This window comes from Camellia sinensis, chromosome 5 (assembly GCF_055761805.1).
Source record: "Camellia sinensis isolate YWXY chromosome 5, ASM5576180v1, whole genome shotgun sequence".
Lineage (NCBI taxonomy): Eukaryota > Viridiplantae > Streptophyta > Magnoliopsida > Ericales > Theaceae > Camellia > Camellia sinensis.
The window spans coordinates 111,868,411-111,885,207 of record NC_138965.1 but is presented as its reverse complement, the minus strand read 5'-3'; the positions used below and the strand labels follow the sequence as shown (position 1 = coordinate 111,885,207).

Here is a 16,797-nt window from a genome sequence, read left to right as displayed (position 1 = left end):
ATGACTCAAAAAAAAAATTGCACCAAAATAACAACAACAAAAAACAAAAAAACAAAAAAACAAAAAAAAAATCGAGCTCCAACGCCAAAAACACATATTAAAAAATATATATATATCAGAATATATCTCTACATCTCCATATCTCTCTGTCTATCTACTTTTTTCTCTTCTCTCTGCCTCTAAAAACCCTCCATCGTCATTCCTATCTCATAGTCACCGACCTCGATTTGATCCCACTTCTCTCCATTGCAGATTAGCGATAAGGGTTTTAGGGTTTTGATTTGGGTCGAGCAATTGGTGATAGGGATTGTAAGGTTTTGATTTGGGTGTTCTTTCTTCAATGGAGTGAAGATTGGTTTTTTAGATTTGATTTTGGTGAATGGCGAAGAGAGAGAAACCCTAAAGGGCGTCACCAATGCGACTCTGTCCTCGTCTCACAAGGGCGTGTCACCACCAGCCAACTCGATGAATTGGCCACTGAAACTGCTGCCGCCATGACTGCTAACCATCCCAACTATGCTTCTGTGAGTTCCACTTCTTTTTTGTTCTGGGTTTCCATCAATTTACTGATTTATGCTTTCTTTATTCAATTAATCTTCTCAATTTGTTCATAATCAGTTTGATATGTGCCCTTCAATTTCTAAATTTGGGTTATGGGTTTGGTTTTTTGGTGTTTTTTGGATATGGGGTTTGCACATATGTGAATATGTTTAGATGGGTTTGGTTTTTTTTTTTGGATTGTGGGTTCAATTCCTTCTTTGCTTTCTTTTTCTGTATTTTTCTTATTTATTTTGTTTTCGGTGTTTTTGTTTTTTAAAAATTGTTTTTCAGATTTGGGGAATGTTGGTTGCACTTGAGGTGGTTGCTAATGCATCCCAATATATATATATATATATATATCGAGAGAGACTCTCTCTCTCTCTCTCTAAAGAATTTGTTCTTGTCAATCATAGTTGAAGCTGTATAATGATAAGTCAATATTTTCTTTATTATAAGCCTTTTGTTCAATTAATTAATTGATTTAACATATTCAAAAATTACTTTGTGTACTAATTAGGCTACAGAACACCAAGAATTTAGAGTTTTACTTGATGTAATTTACTGTTTCACAATCTTTTATTCTTATTCCTTTTTTTATTTTTTATTTTTAATTTTTTTTGTTCTGTTTGTTGTAGTTTTATATTTGCTTTTCTCCTTTTACAATAGTCTTTAATTTGTGTTTTGAGTTGGTTCTTCAAGAACATTATGTTTTTACCTCTGACCTTTCAGTCAAAAACATTACATATCTTTTGAAACATTACATACATTTTAAAGTCTTTAATGCACCTAATATCTGCATTTGATTATCATAGTATGTTCTTTCTTTTGCTCACTATTTGACATTAAACAAGAGAATTTTGGGGCTTTATCGGTATCAAACTGGAAAGGGTATGACCCTCTCCTATTTTCTTTTTCTCATGTTGTTCTATTACTTATGGGGATCGAAAAGGCATTGGTAGCATTATGTAATGGGTTTTATTGGACTAGGATATCATTTTGAATATTGAGATATTAATTTGGGATTTGATTCCACAGTTTCTTTCTCTTCTGTTCTTTTTTGACCTTTGATAAGGGTATGATCCTTTTGATATGTTTCCTTATTCTCACACATATTGGGTATGGATCCACTGGTTCATTGGTCGAAATTTTGGTCAAATACTGTGACAATCTGCTGAATTGATTAAGTTATTTTTCTTTTTAGTTAATGAAATCTTAGTTTCAAATTCGAACCAATTCAAGGTACCAGAATTCAACGCTTAAGGGTTTTGATTAAGAATTGGATTGAAGGTTTGAACCAGGTTCTAAAATTGGAGCTAAACACTACAAGAAAATGCACTTTTGGCGACTAAAGTTTTAATCGCCAAAAGTAAGGTTTTTAGTCGCCGAAGCCTTTTCCCGACTAAATATTTTGGTCGCTAGATTTGTCGCGGGAAAACGGTCGGGGAAGATTTTCGCGATCAAAAAAAATTTAATCGCCAAAAGTCCTATAAATGGCTACTATGTTTTAGTAGGGAAAAGTACGAGATATTGGCGACTAAATATTTTTTAGTAGCCAAAAGTCATAAATTGGCGACTAAATATTTAGTCACCAAAAGTTTCAAATAAAATTAATTTTCATTTTCAGCGACTAAAATTTTTAGTTGCCCAGAGTATCATTTATTATTAGTTACTAAATATTTAGTCGCCAAAAAAAATTAATTTTCATATTTTTTTTTTTAGCTACTAAACTATTTAGTCGCCTAAAGTTTCATATATTTTTTACTACTAAATTTTTAGTCGTCAAAAAATCTTTAGTTTGTTTTTGGCTATTAAATTTTTAGTAGCCAACAAGTGTTATTTTGTTTTTTTTGGCTGCTAAACATTTAGTCACCAAAAAATTTATTTAGTGTTTTTTTTTTATTATTATTATTATTAATTTATGCACAACCTGTATTTATTTCGTGCAACCTGCACCCTGTATATAAACAAAACAATACATATGTCTATTTCTATTTCACTTTCAACCATCCAAAAATTTGGTCTGGTAACATCAAATTCTATACAAACCAAATATAATCCAACCCAAAATAATAATTACATACAAACAGATAATCATACAAAAATGATGTCCTCCGTATACAAAAAAGAAATATCCACTAGTAATCTAAACTACCAGAAAATAACTTCATCTCTGTTGGATCAACAACTATTGTAGTAATTGGTAGTGGAAAAGCTCGAGTTTGTAAAAGTCTTCCAATAATAAGGCCCCATACCTACAATACGAAAATAAGTCATTTCGAGAAACAAAAATACTCATGCTAGGAAGATATTATTATGAAACATTTAACATAATTAAGTGACATTGCATGTGCCATCGAGGGAGCTTGATAAAAAAATTGAACTTGAGCCACTTGATGCAGTTAATAGGCCCGTTATAGAGGATGAAAGCTCCAACGAAAAATTTAGTTTTAAAGCCACAGTCCAACAATCTGTCTCGTCTACCAAACTTGCTCCAAACAATGTGATTACAAAGTCAGTTATTTATTTTTCCTGAAAAATAAAACTAAACGACATTCAAATACAAACATTAAATTGTTGAAAAAACGAAGATTCACTTTTTTTACCCGATCATAGGCCAAGTAATGATCATGCCATCTTTTGAACTAGAAATAAGAAATGAATCATCGCTGGAAAATGTCAAGCAAGTCACTGATTTTTTATGTGCGCACCAAGTCCTGACCAATCTCCCATTTGAAATCTACAAATTACCATGACACTCAATATTTGAAAATAATGACTACAAATAATATATACAAATTAAGCTAATGGCCCACAAAGACAACTATTCAGTAATTTTTTATATTGTGATCAATTTAATGTAAAGTACTAATGAGATTAAAAAAAAATGATCTTTGTATGTGGGCCTACAAAAAGAGTTTATTAACCTCCCAAATTCAAGTGATTGTAACCAATGATCGATTGCTATGATAGATGAATTTTAAAAGTAATTACTAATAGCATTATTACTTTTGTCCAGTTAATCAAGTGATTGTAACCAATGATCGCTATGATCCTAACTTTTTTGTTTTCTTGACACATGTCAACGCCTGACCTTGGTTTGTCCAAAGGGTCATGAGTTTAAACTTGCACTTGATAAAATTGCACAATGTAATAATAGCCCTGATATGCATGGTGGAGGGTTTTGTGAGTAATAAGGTAGAGAGAGCAGTTTGTGAAATTTTTTCTGGTAAATTTGGTGACCATGTTCAATTGTGAAAGCAGATTCAAACAGTTGGTGACAATGTTCAATTTGGTGACCATGTTCAATTGTGACCACAATGTGATAATAGCCCTTATATCTTTTCCTTTCCTCTATGATAACTTGGGCATATAACCTACCATATTTAAGCTTTGAAGTTTGATGCATCTGTTCAAAGTAAAACAAATATAACTGATGTTACTACTAATCAACAAATTTGTCCAAAACTCTCAACTCTTTCAACCTCCACCTATGAAGATTTTTTTGGCTAAGAACACGGACATGAAGATTTTTTTTTTTTGATAAATCACATGTACATCAAGATATTAAAAAAATAGGAAAACTATTAATCCAATTTGGGCTGTTTGTTATGCTTTTCTGTTGATAGTAGTATGCTCTGTTTCTGCTCTATCTAGGAGATGGTAGTTTGTTTGTGTTGGCTGGCTTGGTGTAGAGGTTCTCCTCCATTTGATTTCTATTCTGTACTCTGTTTGATTCTTTTCATCTTTTTCAATAAATTTTGTCATTCACCAAATAAACAAAAATAAAGGAATTAAAATGGAAAACCAAGTTATTGCACACAAATGGATAGATTCCACACTATGTCAACAAAATATCAAAAAAAAATTCTTCCTCTTTCTACTCATGCTTCTAATTTTGTACGAGTACAAAGACAAATTCAGTTTCATAAAATGAATTTCTTCGCGGTTCTCATCTCAATAACTACATCCCCATAAATATCGAGCAAACAGATAGATAAGAATGATATGACAACTTAGGAGGAAATAAGATCACGCAGATTTTGACAATAAATAGATAAGAATGATATAATAATCTCTTTTTCTCTTTTCCTTTCTAAATTCTTTCCCAAATCTCCCAATAGTTTCACACATTTTTTCTTTTTTTCTTTTCAAATCTCTTTTAAATCTCCTAACTAAATAGATCGTTAATAAAAAATCAGATTGAACGTATATCAATACGCACCTTATTAGATCTTTGTTGTGCCTTGATATAATAACAACTGTTGTGGTGTGCCTTTTTTTAGAGCCCATCCCATGTTCACATCTATGATCTATACGGCTCATTTTGTAAGGAATATCATCTAGATTATTTATGTAAAAAAATGAAGTTAATCAAACTTTGGAAGTTATATGATCAAATTACATTTGTTTTATCAAAGTAAACTTCAAACATAATTTTGAAAATAAATCATTCATTCATGTTAAAAGAATAGCAAACCTGCATTTGAGCAAGATCAGTGCTGACAATGAAATCGTCTGCACCCAACCGGTGTTTAGCCTCGTCTTCTTTAGATGGGGAGGTGCTGATGGCAGTGACATGGTGACCAAAGGCCTTGCCGAATTTGACAGCAATATGGCCGAGCCCTCCGAGTCCGATCACTCCGAGCTTTTTGGGAGGGGAGTCAAGCTGAAGCATGTTGTTGTTCTTCAATAGGCAGAACACAGTTACACCAGCACACAACAATGGTGCTGCTGCATCCATTGGTAGGTTTTCTGGCACATGCACCACATATCTGTCCACCCAATCCAATTACAGTCACAACCAACCACATTTAATTTGAATCACACCAAGAGAACTTCAAGCTAGTGTCAATGTTTTACTCTGCTATATACACGGAATTAAATTATGGAAAATTACTGAAATATTTAATGTGTGGAATGTCCATGAGACCCACAATAACAAATATTACAGATATATTTATTTTGTTTGATTCTGTAGCTGTACTACCACTTAAATTTGTGGATAGATGCCTTTGTTGGAAACACTCATAATTGTTGAATTATGTTTCAATTTTTGTTTTTACATAAATATAATAAGAGCAATGATATATAACTCTAATTCAAGAGCTCTAAATAGAGCTGTAGTGAGTTGGCAAGTCAAAAAAAGACAAAAGAAACCAATGAAAAGTAATAATAATTACACATGAGCTAGTGTCACATAATTAGAACTCTTATTTTAGAGCTACCAAACATTTTTTTATGTAATAATTGTATATTCTTTTAGAAAAGAGGGTGTTGAGATATTTGGAGAATAAAATAAGGGTTTTGATACAGACCTTACAAAACTCAACCCGCATGACCCTCACGCACGTGTGTGAGAGAGAGGGAAAAATAAAATAAAATAAAAAAATACATACATATATACATGCCTTGTCCACATCAATTAGGAGTCCTGGAGTCACCAATTTTGGAAGTCTCAAGCATTAATCATAAAATAATATTATTGACCTTTTTAACATATTTATCTTAAATCATAAAACATTATCCAAAGTATTTGAGAGATTCTTTGTCCTCAAATCGTTCTATTCTCTGTCCAAAACATTCATAGCTAGTTGAATCACTTTTCAAATTTTTTGCATCTCGAGATTTTCACGTGATTCAAAAGTTGTGTGAGTTTAGACAGAGAGATTGGGGGATAAAAAATTGTGGGCAATTTTTTCATATTTTCGTATTGGGTGGGGAAAAACAGGGTAGGGTATAGGCCATTTACCTGTGATCTGCAACAAGCATTTTGGAGTAGCCACCATAGGTGATGCTACCATCCCAGAAAATGCCATTGTATGTAAACTGAATCTGGCCACAGTAGTTCTCCTGCGAGTCCTTGCAGAACTCGCATTCCAAACACGACGCCGCCAAGCATCCCACGCCCACCCTGTACCCTATCTTGAACTTGCTCACATTGCTTCCCACCTTGCTTATCAACCCTGTTATTTCATGCCTACCAAACACACACACACACACACACACAAAACATTTGTTATATTAATAGAATTTACTTGTGTCCCATTCCGTGAAATTTCTCTGTACAATTAGGCTTTTTTGCAGTTATTTACTTACCCGGGGACAACAGGGTACATGGTGATGCCCCAATCGTTGCGAACGTGGTGAAGATCAGTGTGGCATATACCACAGTACAAGATATCGATGGTCACATCGTTGATGCCATTTTCTCTGCTTATACATAACACATGAAACATTAACATGTATCTATAATATATACTAAAACTTAAAGATAGTTGAAATTAATTGGGCATACCTTCTTTTGAAGGTGTAAGGGGTGATCTTGCCAGAGGAATCATGGGCTGCCCAGCCAGAAACAGTTTGTGTGTGGTTTGGAGTTGTTTGAGCCATGAGAGAGAGAGAGAGAGAGAGAGAGAGTTGGGATGGTTGATTCCTTGAATGTATAGCGTATAGGCTACAGCAACTTGGTTCTAAGATGGGACGAAGTTTGCTCCTCTTATAGTATTTAGTGCAGCATGGGACAAGCATGTGGTAGTTGGGTTGGTAGGTAGTTATGAGTACTTTAATCGAAAATGTTTCCTTTCTGAGATTATTTTTTTATAAATTATTTACTGGAATAATATAGTTATAATTTATGGTATCTCGATGAGTTTATGATTTTAAAATGTCATGTTCATAACTCAAAACATCATTGTGTATAATATTATATATATACATATATATATATATATATATTCTGTTTATATGTCATTATTCATATTTAATTAAAACTTTGGTTAATGACATGTCTTGTTTAACAAAGTATTAAATAATTATATATTTCTCAACTATACATTTTTATGGAAGAATATAAAATTATTTTAAATTCATTAACCATATCGACAAGAATCTTCTAATATATCCACTTTTATATACAGCCATATAAAATGTGTTAATGAACTCAATTATTAGTGGAAAATTTTCAGTAATATATATATATATATATATATTTTGGGTTGTATGTGAATCAAATGTTTTCAGAGAGGGATTAGTTTTACCAACATTTTGGTACATGCATTACCATAATTAATATAAGAAAAATTCTTTTCATAACATATTAATAATTAAATTATTTCTAAAGTATGAGCTCTATTTATTTTGTTCCCAATCTTTTAATTACATCAATTCAATCCCCAACTTATTTCATTTGTATTTGAACCGTCCCTAATGTTGTCTTCGTTCAAATTCTAACCATATTTTGTATAAATATAGACAAAATTTATTTACTTCAGTTATAAAATTTAGACCAAAATGACACTAGGTCCATTTACTTCAGTTGTTTTAGCAAAATGCATTTTTCCTATCTCTATGCATCCTTCACTTCAGAATTATCAATCTATGTCCACTAATCAATCTTCTTACAAATCTACAAAGCTGAATATCAAATCCCTTCATTTAAAATCCACACACTTATCAACATTCATTAATTTTGATCACTAAAATTTGAGCATGTTCTAATTTCGTTTTGACATTTTGTCAAACACATAGTGAGTAAGAGGGTGGAAAACAACAATAATAAAAAGCTTAGACCAAACAACAGCAACAAATAAACTACCAACAACAACAATAGTAACATCATCATCACACAAACTAATTGATTAAAAGAAAATTAGAATTGAATGGGAGTACGATTAAGACTCATTATGTAGGACAATAGAAGAATGAATTGGATTTGAGAGGGTGTGCTTCAATGGTTGAGAGAGAGAGGGAGGAAGGGGAAGAAGAAGGGGAAATACCAGGTGTGCTTCAATGGTTGCTGCGAGCGAGAAATAGAGAGAAAAAAAGCTACTCTTGGGGAGATGGGTTGTACCGTCGCCGGTGAGGAGGTGGTCGTACCGTCACCGGTGAGGAGGTGGTCGTATCGTTGCCGGTGAGGAGGTGGGTGCTCATGTGCGACAGTGGTGGCCGGTAGGAGGGTCGCCTGCGATGGAGTGAGAGAAAGAGAGAGAGAGAAGATCGATGATGAGAGAGTGACATAGGAGAGGGCTGTGTAGGGTAATTAATTACGGACAAATGCTAACTAAATTTTATTTTAGTAGCCAAAACGTTAACCAACAGCGACCAAATGTTATTTTAGTCGCTAAAAGTAATAATCTAGCGACTAAACATTTTAGTCCGTAATTAATTTCATAAATCCCGCAAAAAATTCAAATTTTCCCTCCAATATTTTAATTCTTTGGTGACTAAAATATTTTTTAGTCGCTGAAAATCAATTTTTGGCGACCAAACTTTTGGTCGCCAAAAGTTTGAAAGTAAATTTTTTATTTTTCATTCGGCAATTAAAAAATTTTAATAGCCAAAACTATCTATACAGCGACTAAAATATTTTTTAGTCGCTAATTGTGGCCTTTTTAGCGACTAAATTTTTTTTAGTCGCCAATAATCAATATTTCCCAACTAAAAAAAATTAGTAGCTAAATATTGTACATTTGCCGACAAAAAAAAAATTTAGTCGCCAATTCGACATGTTTTGGCGACTAAATATTTTTTAGTCGCCAAATTTGATTGCCAAAAGTGTATTTTGTTGTAGTGAAAGCTCACTTACTCGGTGGTTTGAATCTTGGAGGGTGATGTACACATTTGCATTTGCAGCTTATCTGTGTCCTATTTTGTGAAATTCTTTTGTGCTTTGAATTATTTAAATCAAACAAGGAGTTGAGAGAAATGAGAGATAATTAGATTAGATAATTATAGTATAATTTTTTGAAGCAGTGGGAGATAATTGAAAGCAATTTATAAGAAATGTCACGGTTTTGGGCATTTTGGAGAATTTTTTTTTATGAGATCTATAGTACCAACAAAACTATTTGCTTTATATTAGTATAGATATAGTGTAATGGAAGACTATATAAACAACCCTTTTCACATGCACAATCTCTAGAGAGTTGCACTACAATGAGACAACAAAAGATAGCTAGCTACAAACTTAACATGCTCTAAAGACTTAGGTCACCAATCCCACAGTAAACACACTCATAATTAAAATACTGAGGGCATGGTTTTATCCATACAATTACTACACCCACCAAACAAATTTTCTTAAGTATAATAGAATCATAGAACTTGCCCTAAGGATTTTTTTTTTTTTTGTCCAAAACTTTCAATTATTTGAACTTCGGTTATTGACCATCAAAATAATATAATACTTAGTTCCATAACCATTAGTACTTGGATGTTGCTGCTAGTGTGATTTTGTAATCGTGGCTTTTGCTTGCTTACCAAACACAAAGAAGTTTTTTTTACTCTACAATTTTTTCTATTTCAAATTAATTTAATGCATATGATATATAGTTGGACAGAGTTATTTGAGTGGCTACAATAGCGTTTCAGTCCGTCTCTCTTTTTTTTTCTTATGCGCATTCGATTGTCTGCCTAGCAACACATCTTTGTTAATTTAGTGGATTTAGGGCATGTTTGATTGGAAGGATTAAAGCATGGGATTGGGATTATTAATCCGTGGGCCCAATTATCCTATGTTTGTTTTGATATTTTGGTTTAGGATTATTAATCCAATGGATAATTAATCCAACAAATTTGTAGGATTATTAATAATGGGGTAGGGGTGGGATAGTTAATACCACATTAATTTGATAGGATTATTAATACCTCACTATTAATGTTGTGAATCAAACATGGCCTAAAATGATTAATTTTTCCATTGTCATTCTGTGAGTGTTTCCATTCCATTGTGATTCATGGCTCATACTCTTATTAATAAATGTTATTCATTTCTTATTCTTATAATTTTTTTATGAATACTTTTCTTCTATTCAGGTAAGAAATGCTCTCTCTTAATTTATTAAGCTTCTTCTTATATGTTTCTTCTCTGTAGATTTTTTTTTTTTTTTGGGGATGTATTATATGGTATTTGGGTATATTTTTTTAATCTCTTTAAACTATTCTATGTTTTTTTTTTTGTTGGCGTGAATAAGTGATGCTTTTGGTGTTGGAAGGACTATATTTGCTTTTAGGTAAGGAACATACTCATTTTTCTGTTTTGCTTTTTTTTAAAAAAAAAAATTCTTTATTTCTATTTTCCTACCCTTGATAAGCATGACATTGTTATGAAAAGAGTAGAGTTACAATTCATGGGATTGAGGTGTGGTGCCCTTTATGTGTTTGGTATTTAGTGTGATTGAAAAGATCATGTATGTTGCTAGTCGTTCATTGATTGAGCCTAAGCCAATGGTTTTGAATATGTTTATTTGATTTCTTAGTTGTTGATTTCTTCTTCTTCTTCTTCTTCTTCTTTGGTGAATATAAAATATTTTGGGTGAATATTTTGCTGATATGTTCTTACAACATGTTTTAGACAACAAAAGAGGGTCCTTTGATGCTATGGATGGTTCTTGCAGGTGAGAAACCAATCATATCTAATGTTGAAATTGCCCCAGAAAATTGAGGTTAATGTTATGGATGGTATCCAAAATGCAAGGGTCATTTGAACCATTAACTTCCATTTGGCCATGTACTTTCCGGATATAAATATTCTAGCCATTATTGATACAGATGTTAATTACGGATGTGCAGAACAGTGTCAGAATTGTAATAACCAAGTGTACACGCCTGGTTTTATAAAAAGCTTAAGTGGGTCTACTTTGCTTCGGCCTAGAGTGAACCTAGAAGTGTAGTTGGATCTGAATCAGGGGCCTAATGCTTTAGGTGAGCTTCATTCTTCATAGAATGGGCTTAGTGAGCCAAGTGGGTTAAAAGCCCAAATAAATAACAGCAAGAGTGATGCAAATATAAAGCTGAAAAGGAATAAGAAATGGAGTAAAAGACCAACTGTCGACAACAACCTCAGAGAAGGGTTTTTTTTGATCTTGTGAGGAGATACGGACATAAGGGTGCTTCAACAAGTAAACCAGCTCCAAAACATGCCTTGCTGAGAGCAGCAACTGTAGAAGTCTCACTATTGACATCTATTGAGAATGGGAATGATGGAGGAAGAAGAATCCTTAATAAAGCTGAAGCAACAGTATAGTTAGGCAAAATATTGGGTTTGGAGTATAATGGAACAGAAGAGGAAGTTCTTAGAAAAATGGTGGAACTAGAAAAGAAGGATAAGGAGAAGCTTGTGGGGGAAAATGGGGCAACTGCATAGGGTGTTTGTGGAGGTGGGATTTCATTGGAGCCTTATAATGTTTTCTTATGAAGATACTGATTTGGAATATTAGAGGAATTGGGAGGCAAGAGAAGAGGGGAAAGATACAGAAGTTGGTGAAGGACAGAAATGTTGATATAGTGTTGATTCAAGAAACAAAAAAAGCTGCTATTATAGAAAGAGAAGTCAAAGAAATGTGGGTGAGGACTAGAATGGAGTTCATGTCAGTGGATTCTGAAGGTACAGCTGGAGGATTGTTATGCATATGGGACCCTGAGGTATTTCAACTTGGTGTTTGCTGCAGTAGTAAAAGGTTCATACTCTTATCAGGTACAATATTTAATTCTTTTGAGTGTGTTTTACTGAATATCTATGCATCGAATGACGTGGGTGGTAGAAGAAAGCTTTGGGATAGTTTGTTTAATCTGAAACAAGCTTTTCCTAAACCATGGTGTCTGTGTGGGGATTTTAATGAAATTAGACATATTGGTGAGAGAAAAGGTTGCTCCAGAAGAGAGAGGGGTATGACTGAGCTCAATGAGTTCATTGAGAATAGTGAAGTACAAGACCTACCTTTATTAGGAAGAAAGTTCACATGGTGTAATTCCAGGGAAGAAGAGAAATGGAGTAGGATAGATAGGGTGTTGGTAGATCCAAGATGGCTGGAGGTTTTTCAATTAAAATTATGGGGATTACGTAGGCTCATCTCAAATCACAATCCACTACTCTTGATGGAAGATGAAAGGGATTGGGGCCCAAAGCCGTTCTGGTTTCTAAATGCTTGGTGTCTATATCCAAATTTCTCTTTCTTTGTGGTTAAAGTTTGGAGGGAGTCAGAGACTAATGGTTGGGTTAGATTCATATTACAGAAAAAATTGAAGGATTTGAAACTAGCACTTCGGCAATGGAATAAGGAGGTGTATGGGTCTGTGGCTAACAAATTGAAAGCAATAGAGGAGGAAGTTCATAATCTTGATCTTCAAGCAGAGAATAGAGAGCTAGACCAGCCTGAGAAAGCTAGAAGAAGAGTAGCTAGTAAAGAGGTATGGAGACTTCATAGAATGATGGAATAGACATAGTTACAAAAGTCAAGACTGAATTGGAATTTGAAAGGGGATCGAAATACCAAATTTTTCCATGTGATGGCCAAGGGTAGACAATGTAGAAACGAAATAACATCCATTGCCTTTGGTGGTTCAATGCTTGAGAAACCTAGTCAAGTGAATTCTGCAGTGTTTGAGCACTTCAAGAAGTAGTATTCTGAAGAGTGGGTGTCTAGACCTAAGTTAGGAGGCATAGTCAAATCAGTGAGTAGGAATCCATATTTTGATGTGTTGGAAACTGAGTTCTTAGAGTCAGAAATCTTGGCAACAGTGAAGGATTGTGAAGGAAGCAAGGCACCTGGCCCAGATGGTTTCAACATGTTATACTTCCAAAAATTCTGGAAGGTGATGAAAGGGGAAGTTCTCAATTTTATGAAGGAATTTTATAGGGATGGTAGATTAGTGAAGGGTTTGAATAGCTCCTTTATTACTCTTGTCCCTAAAAAGGAAAACCCTGTGGGCTTAACAGATTATAGGCTAATCAGTTTAGTATGATTAGTATACAAGGTTCTAACTAAAGTCCGGTCAAGAAGATTAAAAGAAGTGCTACCTTGCATCATTAGTGAGACCCAATTAGCCTTTATAAGAGGGAGAAACATACTAGATGGGGTTTTGATTGCCAATGAAGTAGTAGATGGGTGGCAGAAATCCAAGAAGAAGCGTGTGATCATTAAACTTGATTTTGAGAATGCGTACGATTCAGGCAATTGGGGGTTTCTATATTCTATGCTCCTGAAGTTTGGTTTTGGGTTAAGATGGGTTAAATGGATTATGGAGTGTCTTGGCATGGCTAGAATTTCAGTACTTGTAAATAGGTCTCCAACTAAAGAGTTTAGTCCTCAAAAGGGTCTTTGACAAGGTGACCCATTGTCCTCCTTCCTGTTCAACTTGGTTGATGGTCTCAATATGGTACTGACAAGAGCATGCCAGATGGGAATTATTAAAGGTGTGCAAATTGGTGCAGATGATGTGATGTTGTCTCACTTGTAATTTGAGAATGATTCTATTCTTTTTTGTGAGGCTGAATAAGAGGAGGTCAGAAGCTTAAAGAGGATCTTGAGGTGTTTTGAGGTGCTGTCGGGCCTAAGGATTAATTATCATAAGGGTCAAGTTTGTGGAGTGGGTGTTTCAGATGAATCTCTAGCTAGATTTGCATCTATTTTGAATTGCAAGATCAAGAAGCTATCCATACAATATTTAGGTTTTCCCCTTGGGGCTAATCCTAATAGAAATCAAACTTGGAAACCAGTGTTGGACAAGATTCGTAGCAGGCCAACTAGCTGGAAAAAAAAATTTTATCCTATGCTGGAAGGCTAAGTTTAATCAAATCTGTAACTGCATTGTTGTTGGTATATTATCTATCCTTGTTTAGATTACCTCAAGGGGTATCTAAAGTGATTGATAGATTACAGGTTTCATTCCTTTGGGGGGGGCTGAAGTAAGGAGAAGGATACACTTGGTCAAATGGGCTGATTTGTGAAAAAGTGTGGATCAAGGGGGACTGGGGCTAAGAAGAGTAAAAGTGATAAATGACTGTCTACTAATCAAATGGTGGTGGAGGTTTGGGTATGAAAAATATGCACTCTGGAGGAAGGTTATTTGTAGCAAGTATAAGGTGGACTTTAGTGATTGGGTGCCCACTTCCTGCACAAGGCCTAGTGTCTCTAGTGTATGGAAAGGTATAATCAATATTGCTATGTCTGATAGCCCACTTCTACAGTTTTACCTGAATAATTGGCAGTTAAAGTATGGGGATGAAAGCAGAGTAAGGTTTTGGTTGGATAAATGGTGTCATGCCACCTGTTTCAGAGAGGAATATCCGGGCTTATTCTTTTTAACCTTGGATAAGGAGGTTTTACTAAGAACAATGTATGAGAGAAAGGAAACTGTAGGGGATTAGGTGTTTAACTTTAGAGGAAGGCTCTATGGTTCGGAAGATTGTGGGGTCACAAGGCTTAAAAATCTCCTGGGTATTGCACCTGCTTTGGTGGTTAATCAAGTTGATAGACCAGTGTGATTAGCAGAAGCAACAGAGGTATTCTCAGTGTCCTCTATGTATAATGAGGTTTCGCTACTGCAAGTCCTCAATTGAGTATTTGTAAACTAGTGTGGGTTAAATACTTGCCTCCCAAAGTCCAATTTATGGGTTGGCTTGCATGGTAGAGTAGATTAAAGACGTCAGTTTTTCTTCAAAGAATTGGTGTGCTTCAAAGCAATGCATTAACTTTATGTGTATTCTGCAAAGCTGAGATTGAAACTGTGAACCATGTCATGGTGTCCTACCTATTTGCGTCATCTGTGTGGTCTGAAATACTGAATTGGTGGGATGTTCAAAGGGCCTTACCTAGAACTATTGAAGGGTTACTTCTATGGTGAGATGGGGAGAGGCTCAGCAGTAAGGAGCGAAAGATTTGGAGGGACATACCTCTGGTTATGTTGTGGTCCCTGTGGAAGCTCAGAAATGATGTGGTGTTCAATGCTTCACTCACTGATATGGCTGAGTTATGTGAAGTGATAAAAGTCAGAATTGCACTATGGTTGAGACCATATTACTTAGACCATATTTTTACAGTTCAGGATTTTGTGATAAATCTTAGGCAAGTGAGAAGGTGCATTTCAAGAAGAAGTGTGTAAGGTGGCAAATGATATGGATGGAATGCCTGATTTGTGTATTAGCATTAGGTTGCTGAGGTTAAAGTCTAATCTAGGTGGACTCCTCTGGCTGTTGAGGTTAATGACTGATCTAGGTTGCGCTAGCAGTGTATGCTATGTGTATTGTTGTGGTATTGCTGATTGAATTGCCTTCCTATCTGTGCTAATTTTGCTATTGAGGTATAATTAAGGTCTTGCTGGTGGATTGGATCTCTTCTACTGCTGCTTGAGCCTGTTTTTGCTCTGTTTCCCCAGGATTCCATTTCTAATCTTAGAGTCATCAGATGTTGTTTGGGTGGATGAATGCTGTTATATTAGCCTGAATTGCTGTAGTGTGGAGTGTTGAACTATTGTGGTGTCTGTCTTGCTATGCTGAACTAATTTGTATTGATGCTGGGCTCCTGCTACGGGTTTCATAAAATTCTATCTATTTTTACTTGGTAGCTCTCTGGTTTGGGTTGGTATTGGTGAAGATGGATTACTGATAAAAGGAGTAATTACTCTATGGTGGACTTTGCTACTATATATGGAATGTTGTTTTGATCTGTCAACTAGTTTTGGTCTGTTTATTTCATTATGTTATTCCTGTTTGGTAGTTTTGGATTTTTTAGTCTGTATCAGGTTTGGTTAGCTTTTTATTGGGTGAGGTTGTTTTTGGTGTTTGTGGTTGGTTCCTCACCAACTCGTGATGGTGGGCTAGCATATGATTGCGAGGTCTTATTGGTGCCAACCTAGTTAAGATTGATTAGGTTCGCTATGATACTTTTTGCACTCATTTTCCTTTTTCTTTTATTGATGTAATAGTTTTTTGTTTTATCAATAAAGTTCTTTTTCTTTGTTGATCAAAAAAATATATATATATGGAAATATATTATTATTAGTATTTGGATTAAATTCTTTACTTACATTGATACTGATCTTCACCAACATAGTCCTAACATTTGTATTTCTTTAGTTTCTGATTACAACACTATAAGTGTTGTGTTTCGATTTGTGTTTCTTGTACTCATTCTCGCTGATTATGAGACTTCTAAGTCAAGTTGCTAGGTTTTCTAAAGTGGGCATTGAGCTGAGTCTCTTCCTTGTTCCTTAGGTTGCCCCTTGAGAGGATAATATTTTGACATGGCCCGTAATAAGACAAAAGGCCCTCAGTAGCGGTTTTAAATTTAAGGATAGTTTTTATTTTTATAGATGTTTGAAATAATATTTTGGTAGTTGATTGATATATGTGTGTGTGTGTGTGTGTGTGTGTGTGTGTGTATGTGTGTGTTTGTAAAGCTTGTTTGCAATGTTTTCTTATATTGTACGGAATAGGTGAAATAAAACTTGTTGATTTTTTTTTTTTTTAATTATAAAAAA

General features: G+C 34.5%; 2 protein-coding genes across 9 annotated transcripts; one reads left to right on the top strand and one right to left on the bottom strand.

The window, feature by feature from the left end:
• Positions 1-52: 52 nt before the first annotated feature.
• Positions 53-16,289, top strand: LOC114274263 (uncharacterized). 6 transcript variants are annotated; one of them, XR_014330007.1, is made up of 3 exons: positions 385-524; positions 5,008-5,283; positions 6,613-7,180. XR_014330007.1 is itself a non-coding variant. In XM_082869570.1 (2 exons), the coding sequence occupies exon 2, from the start codon at positions 11,731-11,733 to the stop codon at positions 12,754-12,756; it is 1,026 nt and encodes a 341-aa protein (XP_082725696.1). In that variant the 5' UTR covers positions 78-524; positions 10,935-11,730; the 3' UTR covers positions 12,757-16,289. The 6 variants fall into 6 exon arrangements, 1 of the variants encoding a protein (XP_082725696.1); XR_014330006.1 differs by lacking the exon at positions 6,613-7,180 and having other exon boundaries at positions 53-524; positions 832-5,608; XM_082869570.1 differs by lacking the exons at positions 5,008-5,283; positions 6,613-7,180 and adding an exon at positions 10,935-16,289 and having other exon boundaries at positions 78-524.
• Positions 150-6,972, bottom strand: LOC114274262 (putative cinnamyl alcohol dehydrogenase 6). Of its 3 annotated transcripts, XM_082869571.1 has the most exons (6): positions 6,836-6,972; positions 6,637-6,750; positions 6,290-6,517; positions 5,018-5,312; positions 3,144-3,277; positions 150-2,792 (listed from the first exon to the last, which is right to left on the bottom strand). In XM_082869571.1, exons 1-6 carry the CDS (start codon positions 6,928-6,930, stop codon positions 2,726-2,728), a joined length of 933 nt encoding a protein of 310 aa, XP_082725697.1. In that variant the 5' UTR covers positions 6,931-6,972; the 3' UTR covers positions 150-2,725. The 3 variants fall into 3 exon arrangements, with proteins under 3 accessions (XP_082725697.1, XP_082725699.1, XP_082725700.1); XM_082869573.1 differs by lacking the exon at positions 3,144-3,277; XM_082869574.1 differs by lacking the exons at positions 150-2,792; positions 3,144-3,277 and adding an exon at positions 4,848-4,880.
• Positions 16,290-16,797: the final 508 nt, after the last annotated feature.